Source organism: Ictidomys tridecemlineatus, chromosome 4, assembly GCF_052094955.1.
Source record: "Ictidomys tridecemlineatus isolate mIctTri1 chromosome 4, mIctTri1.hap1, whole genome shotgun sequence".
Taxonomy (NCBI): domain Eukaryota; kingdom Metazoa; phylum Chordata; class Mammalia; order Rodentia; family Sciuridae; genus Ictidomys; species Ictidomys tridecemlineatus.
The window spans coordinates 36700126-36712068 of NC_135480.1; the positions used below are offsets into that span (position 1 = coordinate 36700126).

The 11943-nt window shown below is 40.4% G+C and overlaps 1 protein-coding gene across 1 annotated transcript; it reads right to left on the bottom strand.

Annotated features, from left to right (window-relative positions):
• Positions 1–401: 401 nt before the first annotated feature.
• Fibin (fin bud initiation factor homolog) lies at positions 402–4855 on the bottom strand. Its single transcript, XM_078046315.1, has one exon. It carries the CDS (start codon positions 4387–4389, stop codon positions 3754–3756), a length of 636 nt encoding a protein of 211 aa, XP_077902441.1. The 5' UTR covers positions 4390–4855; the 3' UTR covers positions 402–3753.
• Between the last annotated feature and the right edge of the window lie 7088 nt (positions 4856–11943).

The window sequence follows — 11943 nt, forward strand, 5'->3', positions numbered from 1 at the left end:
AGTCTAAGTTTTAAGGCTTTGTCAGAAAGTTTTGAGCCTGTTTTGCTAGCACAATTATATACAGGAGTTTAAAAAGCAATGGAAAGTATGTGAACTGTTGAGCAACCTCTTTGTGTTGCCATGTATAACATACCTGCTGACTTCTGGAGGATTCTGGTGAAATCCATGAGACAGGCTTTGATCTTGCAGAGACCAAACTAGTCTGTTGTCTTTCACCAACAAGCTCCAGTTAGATAACTACCTACCAAATGCTTCCTCACATGGTCAGATTGAGAGAGTGAGAACTAGTGGTGCAAAAACAATGCATCTCACCAATTATCAATGAATTATTATATAAGCACAGAATCCAATCATCTTCTGACGGAAAGACAGTTTTGGGCACTTGAATCATAGAGACAGCATTTGGAACAGATGGCTAGAGGCCCCGGTGGACCCCTATCCTCTACATTCTTCTTTTATTTGATCACATGTCACTCTAAATAAGCATCAATGAAGTACATAAGACATTGCACAGTTTTAATCTTGCTGAAAGTGCTTAGACTTCTGGGTGACAGCCAAAAAAAATAATGACAATAATAAAAGCAGTAACAACAACTAGCATTTATTGAGGATTCACTCTATCTTGGACACTGTTATAAAAAAGCGCTTAAAATGTATTACTGTCTCTTATAAAAAATTCCTCATACAGTTTGCTGTCAGAATTAAGGGAATTAACTCAGGCAAAGTTCTTAGCACTGGGCCTTACCACTATATTGACTTACCAGTAAAAATTTGTTGTTACTGTGTTTGGTAATAACGATCACAACAGGAACAATTGCCTTCTGCTCCAAATAAAACTTTAAGAGGCTCTATTAAACTCTGGGTCCACAGATAGAGTCCCAAGGTGTTTAACATCTCCAAATTACCTACGTCTACGGAGATGAGCATCTGATGGAGATTAAGAGATCAACAAATATTTATGAAAACACCCAAATTGTATAGATGTGTTTGTGAGTAGATTTCTCATGGAAGAGAGCATGTGGTTTTGTTCAGACTCTAGATGTTTCATGGTCTGAGAAGTAAAAGACCACTGCTGTAATAGAGAATGTGTCACTGGGTGAGTAAGGAAGACTAATGAGGATAATGAGGAAGTGGAGAGGAAAGATCTCAGTGGGCTGGCTCTCCACCATCAGAGGGTTAGAAAAGCCTTGTGCTGCCAGCCTCTGGGCTGGCTGTTCGGGGGCAGCCCCAGCTCCCTCCCAGCACCTTGAAGCTCCTATTTACCCTCTGGACCATTTACATAAGACTCTGAGGGATTACTGGCAATATGCACATCTAGCCTTGAATGGAGTAATTCAATGCTGGATACTCTGGTTTTGTAGGAATCATAAAAGGCTAGACCTGGAAAGAACCTCATACATAATCTATTTCAGGGTTTTCAAATTTGTAGCAGATGTGTGGCCACTCCCCTTCCTGCACCCAGGGAAGACATCCCTAATTGGGGACAGCATTCTTTACTTCTATGCTTTTTGAATTCTTCTTAATATAATATTCTATGCAACCGTTACTGATTGATTGAATTAGCACACACGAAGAAACCAGTTTTTCAGCCCTATCACATGTACAAAATCTTCATAATAAAGTTGGGAAAATAAAAAAGATGGCATTTGATATATCTGGGAATTATATGTCTGAGTACCTTGAAGTGTTTTTGAGACAATTTTGAGACAGGAAAGGATGCTGTCTTCAATCTAGGAACTGTAACTACCAAATATCATCTTTGCCCTTGCTGGGGTTTTTTTCCCTGATTTTTTTTTCCTCACAGAATAAAAAAGGAAGCCCTTCTAAGTGGTGATCATTGAACTCCTTCCCCCACACAAATCTGCAAGGCAGCTAAAAGCCCTGAATGATGAAAAGAAATTATAAATGAGGATTTTAAGTGTTGTTCTATAAGTTGTTCTATTGTATTTAATAAATAATAGGTAAGCAAAGGATTTAGCCTCCAGCCACTTTCTCTTCTCTTTCAGTATCCTTGAGAAAGAACAGTCTAAGAAAGTCCTATAATTAAATCTAGGAGTACTGGGGCTCTTAGAGCTGAGTGGGGTTCACTCAATTACCCTTTTGAGGCCTCAGTTTCCCCTACTGTAGTAGGAAGATATTGGAACTTCATAGAAATAGTTCAAAACTGGCCAAAGAAACTGGTTTCCTCACATATGGGAGAAAAATAAACGAGTTTTCTACTCAACACATGAACAGGAACATTTATTTATTTTCCTGTGAGTATATGTATGTGTGTGTGACAGAGAGGGTTGGGGAGAGAAGCATATTTATGATGACGGTGAGGACTGGCCAGAGGGAGATATGAAATAAAGTGAATTTTCATCTTTTAAAGCTGTTGATTAAATGACATAGACTCAGCTTTGAAATAATTAAGCATCTACGATGGTTCTAGCAAATTAAAATAAAATGCTCCCTCTGCACAATGAGGGTGAATGAAGTATGAGCTTCTTTATGTACTATTCCAATTGAGTCTATGGGAGAAGTTGGAGAAAATGAGTTTTTAAGTAGAGCAGCAGAGATTAAATTTAAAGTTCTGGCACAAGCTAGTTTTTTTTTTTTTTTTCCTCACAAGGATGGTAAGGGTTAGCAGGGAGGGGAGAATTGCTAAATGCATAGCTTTCCTTCTTCCTTCTTTATCATACACGCTAAGTAAACTGGCTTAAATCCCATCCTCTCTCCTTTGCATGGGCCTCTCTTTGAAATATGAAATCTACAGATATAAATTAGAAAATAAGCCAGTATTATGTGAAAACACATTTATTGGCTGAATAATAAAACTTAGCTAAGGAGTTATTTGAATTAGATTCCCCTCCCCCCCACTCCTTGAAGTACAAGTTTCTAATAGGCAAAGAGAAGCAAAACCCCTGAATGAGAAAAAAAAATACATTGACAACTTCAATCATAGGCTTCTGCATGGGGTGTTCAAACTACTTTTTTGTAATTGACTCTTGCACTGATGACAAAGCATAGACACACAATGAGACATAACAAATCAGCATTTCAACATGAGAGGGCAACTACCACAAAGTTTAGACTTCTTCAATGTTGCTGCTGAAACTTACATACACCCACAGAGGAAACTTGCAAGCATCTTTCTATAAAGGATGATTTGCACATAGTTACCCAACAATATGCTTACAAAAAAAAAGCAAAACCAAAAACAACTCACAGACCATGGTTAATAAATAAGACAGAAAAGCAGAAGAAGCAAGCAACTTCCATGGATTGGCAGGCATAAAGAGCAACCCCTTGGACCTCATTTGAAAACCAGTCACTTTGTAAAGCCCAAGAGAGAAAGCTGAAGGTGAAAGGAGCTTGTCACTATGCTCCTTGGGTATATTCCCCATAATCTCAAGGAAGGGGAAGTTTCATCAGTCTCTCCTGCATAGCCTGTATCCTTTTGGATGTGGCTGAAACAAATATCTCTGCAGAGTTTATTTTAAAGCTCACTAGGAAAGAGGGGCATTGCTTTCAATCGTTCTTTCCCACGGATAGATAAATCTGCAACAATCACATAAATAATGTTCAGAATTAAAACAACCACTTCACCTTCCAACCCTTTCTTTCTTTTTTTAAAAATGATTTCAGATTCATTCTCAAAGTGCAAATCTGGATATAAAATATGATAAGAGTAAGGAAAAATGTAGCCCCCTCATCCATCCCCCAACCCTCCACTAAGGAGCTGATTTGATTGCTCTCTCTGGCATTTCCACCTCATACTTTAAGATAATCGTTTTTCAGCCGACCTAGCCGAGTCCCGTGGCTCCTGATGGTGAGGGCCAGCAGCTCGTATTTGTCCCTAAGCCCTGTGGAGATGTCCAGCGTTTCTTTCAGCAGGGACTTGGTGTGGACCAGCATCCCCAGGAAGTCCTCGTTGAGCCGACTCTCCTGCAGGCTGTCCTGTTCCTGGCCCTGCTTGAATTTGCTTTCCAGCTCAGTGAGGGACTTGTCGGAGTTGGAGTAGGCATCCCCGATCTGGTGGGACTCCCGCCGCAGGTACTTGCCATAACTCTCTTCCCCATCCAGGTCGTAGGAGATGCTCTTGCTGATGCCCTCCAAGACGCGCCCGGCATCCTCCACCTGGCGGCCCAGCACCGTGAACTCCTCTCGAAGGGTGAGACTCATCAAGCGACTGGCCTGGGTCCCTTCCCCTTGGGAGCAGCGCCGACGGTCACTCACCCTGAAAAGCAGCTGGCACTTCTCGGGGTCATCGTTCTCCTCATAGTCCCCGTCGGGCACGAAGTAGTGGTGCAGAGTCCCATTGGACATTTCTGGGTAGAGAGGGCCGTCAAAGTAGCCCTGACACAGGTGGCAGAGGAAACCCATCCAGAGGAACTTCAGGACCATCATTCTGAAGATTCAGGATGACCAGGGACCCCAGGAGAAGACGCTTTTGTCCAGGAACAAGGAAAGGGGTCCCCTGGGGAGTCAGTGCCTTGCTGAGACAGCCTCCTCCTCAGTCCCCGTCGCCTTGCTGCACCGTGGCCCCTGCACCCCAGCAGGCTTCATGTGGCTGTGGGCGACAGCGCCTGGGTAGCACTGCCCCGCAGCAGCGCAGGGTGCACCTCGCTCTGCGTTTGCTCAGTGGCTGGAGCTCCCGCTCTCTTGCAGCCCAGATGGGATCACAGGGCGGAGGGGAGAAGGCCTCCTGCAGAGCACTGCACGTCGCTGGCTCCGTTGCCCCTTGCTCCTGGGAGATGGAGCGTGCAGCTAGAGAGAGAAGCTCTTGCTTTCTGACACTTTCAACTTCTGGACTGGGTGGGAATACGGAGGGAGCTTTGCCTTTGGCTAAAGATATCCTAAGGATCTCTGGCCTCTCAGATTACAGCTGGTTTCGTCACTTGGAAGCCAGGGAACAAGTTTGGAAAGAAAACCTCTCACCAGGTCTCTGTTATTAAAGGTACAGGGTCTCTTTTTCAAGATTGGAAGGAGACATCCTGAAAAACAGAATTCAGCTTGAAGGGGGAAATGAGAAGAGAAAGAGCAGACTTTCTAAAACAAAAAGAGAGTTTTGCTATTAACATACTGCAGGGAAGTATGCTATGAACATACTCTGGAGAAATATCATTTGGTAAGTTTAAATGAATATCAGGTTGGATTTGTGGAGTACATCTATTTTCAACTTTAAAACAATTGCCTTTGAAAACAACTTTGAAGTGTTGGAAATGGCAGTTTTGCTTACAAATGCTTAGTTAAAATTTATAAAAACAAAACTTTCAGAGCAATAGGACTAGAAAAGTGATTGATACACCATTGATCATAGGCATATGACAAAAAAAAAAAAAAACAACCCTGCAAATGGAATTTTTCCAATTCAATACGTGAAAGGACAACTGAGATCTTTATTTAACTTTTATGGAAAACCATCCATACTGAGCTCCAGTACTGATTCTTTAACCTAAGACTTTACAGCTATTGCCTCTTCTGAAGTACTTTGAAGCTTTTGGAGAATATAGGGTTGGCATAGTTGTCTTCATTTTCCAAAAGGAAATAAGAAAGGGTAGGATGTTAAACAAATTGTTTATAGTCACACAGACTAGTTGAACTATTAAGGTACAGAGTCTTTTAATTTCATTTGGAAGAAATCCTTACTTTTTTCATGAGGCAATTAGTTTCTTGTTTGTGAATTTACTAGCAAATGTCCATTTTACAGGCCATTTATTTGCTCAATAAATGTTTCTTTAGCGTTTATTTTGTGCCAGATTCTATTTTAGGTACTGGGAATGGAGCAGTGAACAAAAGCAGAGACAGATAATTGTCCTCCTAGAGCTTTCATTATGGGAGATGGAGAAACAATCAGTGTAATATAAACAAATTCAATATTTATATGATAGACAGTGATATAGCTGTAGAAAAACAAAACAAAACAGGGAATAGGTGAGAAAGAGAAGCAGCACATCTATTTCTTTTTTGAAATGTAATGGAATGATTCGTGTTGATTGGCCAGTGTTCCCTATCTCTCTCCCTCCTCCAATCATAAAGGACAGGTTTCATTGAGAAACTCAGTGCCACACAGTTCTGAGATTATCCCTCTCATTGCCATTGCTTTTGTTGACCTAAGCCACCTGGACTCCTGGATAAACAAGGGAATTCCAGTTAAGTAACTGGATATTTTTTCAAAGTGCTGTCATATGCATAGATTTTTTTTTTGAAGCATGTTGACTGCACATTTTAATTCTTATTCAGATACTTAGCATCATGCAAACATAGACGAAAGGAGTTTTCTTAGTGTTTTTGCCAACTAGAAAACTACAGCTAATTTTCACCCTTCCTAGCAAAATACTACAACCTCTTCTAGTTTGCAGACTGAACTGGTGGACTCACAAGTTGCATTGCTTCATTCCTTTTTCCCTGGGACATTCACAAGTGACAACAGATGGATTCAAATTGGCTGTTTGGCCAAAGAAGAGAGGAGGAATTTACTCTGATTCACTCCATTCTTGCACAATTCCCCCAAGATTTACTAACCAATTCAATTAAGTAAACTTATTTTAAGCGCTTACTACTTACTTCCTACTTACAGGGTGCATTGTTAATTTGGCTAAAGCTATAATGGTGTGCAAAAAAAAAAAAAATCTACTGGTTGGAGAGTCAGGCATATAGACACATAAAGTCCTGAGAAGCAAAGAACTAAGTGTATTGACTTTCTTTCTGCAATTACCTCATTTAAAGATACAACTGCCATGTCATGTATAAGTAAAAGAAAGCAAAGTTTACTCCGATTAGAGGAAAAGGGAAATTCATTGACTCACATAAAGCCTGAGATTAGATTTTCAGACAAAGGCCTGGTCCAGAATTTAGTTCTTTCACCATTTCTTGGTTCTGCTTCTTCAGCTTATAATCATTCTTGGGCAGTCTCTTTCATTTGTGGTTCCAAGATGATTATCAGTGTCCTTGGAGGCTACATGCTCCCTTATTCATGACCAGCAGGAATGAATGACAGGTTGAATTTCCTGACAGTTCAATTTCAAGCAACTTGAATCAGACTCAGTGCCCACAATTGGCCTGATTTAGATCACGAATCCATCCTTAGATTTACTATGGTCAAACACTTTTGATAAACCACTTGACTGAAGAAAATAAAGGCCCATTTCTGTAGCTGAGGTCGAGGAAACATACAAGCTCTGTGGCTGGGTAGCTTAAGGTCCTGTTTAGGAAAGGAACAGTTTGAGAATAAATTTGAGGAAAGTACTATAAATATTCTCTTTACCCCACATCTTTGTCTTCATTAACCATCTGGAAGACATTGCTACCCTTTTAAAGTAGTATGTTATTAGGTGTTTAGCAGCTGGCTGTATGTGGGTGGTGGGATTTGCTGAGGGCCATTACCAAGTAGGAATGACGCATCGAAATTTCCTTGCCAAGCGTACCCCATGCTGCTTAGAGGACATTTGATGGGACATTGCATGCATGCTTTAATGAGGTGACCTTGCTCAAGGACCAAGGCAGATCCGGGTTTAGAGCTGATCAGGTTTGAGGAAGTAACCGGCTCCTTGAGTTTAAGGCGTTGCCAGTTTAAGATAATGGGTTTTAAGGAAGTTGGAAGTTGAAGATTATTGCTGGGATTAGGGTGTTCCTGCTGCTTGTTCCCATTGAGTTCTCGTGAGATTAAAATGGGATTGGGAGAGAGCCTCGTGGAGTAGGTGGTTTGTGCGAGAGACAGGAGAACGTGTTTGCCCCTGGACCTGTGTGGAGGCGGTGTGAGAGCTGGAATAAAGAATTGCTGTTTGAACCTACAAAGCTGTGAGTGCCTCGTGATTCTGGTGCCAAGCCGAGACATTGGCCTTGGCAGGGATTGTCATCTGTAGGATTTGCTAATTTTCATAGTGTAAATACTCTTGCTGTGGCCAACAACACTCATGCAAGTTTGGGAAAATATGTTCAATTATGCATCATTACACAGCCTTCCCATCATGCAGATAGATTAGATGCAGATAATCCCAAGAGAATAGAAAATAGTAAGCATCTAGTAGTTAGAAAACTAGAGTTTTGCATATGTATTTCTTTTGTTTTAATATGGTTTAATTAATTATAAGTTTAAATGGTTTGAATTTTAGTAATGGCTATGTTTAACAACTGACATTCAAAATTCTTGAATATCTAACAATTAACCTCAAGAGTCAGTGCTAGCCATCTCTTAGCATACTGTGTGTGGCCTTTTGGTTTAACATTTCATTTTGTTCACTATTAGGTTTTTATAGTAATCCATTCATATGTGCCCAATTCCACTTTGGGCTAGTGTGCTAAGGTCAGAGCTAAGGCAGACTTTTGAGGATTGACCTAGAATATACAGAGCCAAAGGAAATGTCCCAAAACAGACATGCCAAACAGAGGACTTGGAAGAGTAAAGTCAAGAAGTACAATCTGCTGATAGGAGCAAGAGTTGAGTCTAAGACTGAAAACTGGAGACACAGAGGAAAAAACAGGAACTGGATAAATGTAAGCATAAAGGATGACCTTAGTAGCTGTGGCTGGAGTAATACAAGTAAATAAACACCATTACCCAGTATCAGCTGTTCACATGTAATTCCTGCTACATGGTGCTGGCAAGGTTTACTAGCTTCAGATTTGCTTCTGCTTTATCATTTTCAGTGCATTTTGAATCTTGTTCTTTTGGACCAATTATCGTTTTAGAGGGGGAAGCAGGAATGCAGTTTGACACTATGAGCTTAAGGCTCTCTGATTTTCCCTGGTTCAAAAGCTTTTGAGGTCTTCTTACTGCTTGAGATTATGGCAACAGTAGAACTTTTATAGAAATGGGGCTTCTATGCAGTAAGCAATAAAGAGAGTTTGAGGGATTGGGTCCCACCATGTAGCCTAGAAATGTAAAGGAGGCTCTGAATGATGAAATCCCTCACTCCCAACATCTCAAAAATTGTAAGGCTGAGTCCCTGGATCCATTCGAAGAAGAAAAAAAGGAACAAAAGGTGTAATTCTGGATGACAACAGGGGCTCACTGAAATGGGAGGAAAGGGGAAAGGGAGAAGATAGAGAAGATTTAGAGAAGCCTATCATTTTAGCACACTAGTGATTATTTGTAATCAAATGAAAGATAACCTGTGGTAGTCATTAAGTAGTCATTGCTTGCAAAAGGTAAGGACAAAACAACAACAATAACACCAAAAAAAAAAAAAAAAAAAAAAGGAGAGAAAATTAAGGAAGGAAAGGAGATAGCAGAAAAGGAAGAAAAGAATAAAATAATTTTGGTAGTCTGTTTTATTTGTTACATTAACTCAGTGAAGTGGTTATTATATTTATTAGAAGATCATTGGTTGAGGCAAGAAGAAATCTAGCTAAAAAGAATAATCCACATACACACACACCCACAAAACAAACAAACAAACAAACAAAACAAAACAAAGTTAAATATCTAACAATCAATAAAACACACCCTTAGAAATTTATTTACAAGGAAATAAAGACACTGTGGGTAGAAAGTGTGATCATTTCTTACCATCTTTTTATATTAGTGAGGATGTGCTATGCTGTGCTTTTGTAATAAACATCACAGAAACGATGATAAATTCAATTTCTCTGCAGGTCCATGTAATTTAGCAACTCTTCCCTACATGGCAACTCATTTGCACCATCGGAAACAGGAGGCATCCTTGGTTGATTTTGCAGAGAAGGGGGACCCTGGAGTCTTGTGCTGCACTTAAAATGCATTGACTCAGAAGGGACATATGTCCCCTTTGCATATAGCCCATTGGACAGTGACATGACCCTGTCTAGGTGCAAAAAGTTCTCTCTCAGTTTCCTGGCTGTCATGTCTTGAGCCACTTTCCTTCTGCCATAGTGTTCTGTCTCACCTTGAGCCCAGAACTATGGAGTCAGCACACCATGGACTGAACCTCTGAAACTGTGAGCCAAAATAAACTTTTCTTCTTCTGTGTTGTTCACGCCAGGTAACTGGTCACAGTGATGCCAAAGCTTACTAAAACAATACACACCAAATCCTAGAGAAGAGCTAGAGAGAGTCTGTGAGGTAAAGGTAAGAATGAGAATCTGAAGGAAGGGAAGGAATTCAAGGGTATGGGATTTTTCCAAATAGCGGGAGGGAGAAAAGCATCCCATAAAATAGGAAAACCATGGATTGGCTCAACTGAAGGGGATTTGGGGGACAAAGATACTATGTTGTGCATGCGGGGTGAAGAGACGAGAGAATGGCAGGAACAGCTGACCTCTGAGGAAGAAAAACAGTCACTGAAAATGAGAGCAAGATTTCATTCAGAAAAGGACAGCACTTTGAAGAGGTTGTGTTTTGTGCCAGAGGATCAAGCGGTGTACAAGTCTAAACCACATTCAGTTAAATGCTTGATAAGAACTCATAATAATTTGGAAGGTAGTTCTTCCACTGTTTCTGACTCCCCAATAGCTTGCCCCAGTAATTAGAATGAAATTCAGTCTTAGCTGGCCTACTAAACTTTGAATTGTCTGGTCACAGTCTCTAAATTTTTATATCCTAGGACTCCCAACTTTGCTTACTCTGCTCAAGCCAAAATCTTGTATCTCATCTTACAGTCTTCATTTGGGCTGTGTCTCTTCCTGGAACCTTCTTTCCCAATTCCTTCCCTGTCTAATGGATACTCCAATTTCAGGTCTTAACTGTGGTGTCATTTCCTCTGAAAGTCCTTACTTGATTTCGGGGATGCTGATTAGTTCTCCCCATCATATCTTTTTATACCACTCTATTCATTTTCTCAGGGCACTTTCCATTATTTGTAATTATACTTCTTATATTTATTTGTTCTAGGTTTGTTGTCCCCAGCTTTACTGAAACCATATGAAGACAGGAAATGTGTTTACTTCTGCCTTCTCAATGTTCAGCATAGTGTCTGGATCACAGAAGTTGCTCAATGAATATATGTCAGCACCCTAGCTAAAGTTGATCACATAAAACCCTTTAGTGTTTTAATAAGATACTTTTGTAGTTACTGTTTCAGTGTAATCATCCCTTGGTTTGTTTATTTTGCTTGAGGTCCTTCTGGAAGTTTTGGTTTGTTGTTGTTATTTTATGGGGCCAGGAATTGAACCCAGGCCCTCCAGTATGCCTGGCAAGGACTCTACCACTGAGCTATGTCTCCAGCCCACCCTTTATTGATTCATAATATGTATTGTGTTGTATTGGATTACTAATTTGCCTATATCCCCCATTAAACTGTGAGTTCATCAATATATAACTTCATGTTAAGAGTCAAGTACTTAGCAAGGGCCATGTATTTGTTGTTGTGATAGCTAAACTGTAGAATTTAAGGAATTCTATTATTTAATAATGGTTAGATAATCTATTTGAGTAAGTGTTTTTTCTGGCCAACAGTCAGGCAGTGATGGCTTCACACTGAATCTGGATGATACTGGCAGGAAAGAAGGGGAAGAACCCTGTGAATTCCAATGTTCAGAATGTGCAGAGGGGAGTATCACTCAGAAGGGAGACTTTTGACCCATCCTTAGTAAACTATGCAGCCTCTCTCCATATGGGACTAGAGAACTGTAGGCTGTGAACTGAAGAAGCATCAGACCACCCTGCAGGATAATTGCAATTTTCCTGGTAAAGATTTTCACTTTTGTTCTATTTGAAGTACTCATCCTGATTTGTGATCCAGCCAGGTTTGGAGGAGAATCAGATCTTGTTTATTCTCCCTTTGCAAACTATGTTTTATTCTTTTTGACTTAGTCCGTTTGGGCTGCTGTAACAGAGAATAATAGGCTGGGTGGCTTATCAACAGCACAAATTTATTTCCCTCAGTGTTGGAGGTTGGAAAGTTCAAAATCAAGATGACAACATGGTGTCTGGTTAGGGCTCACTGTCCAGCTCACAGAAGAGGGTATTCTTGCTGTGCCATCATGTGGTAGAAGGGAAAAGAGAGCCCTTAGGGTCCCTTATATAAGTGCACTAATCCCTTA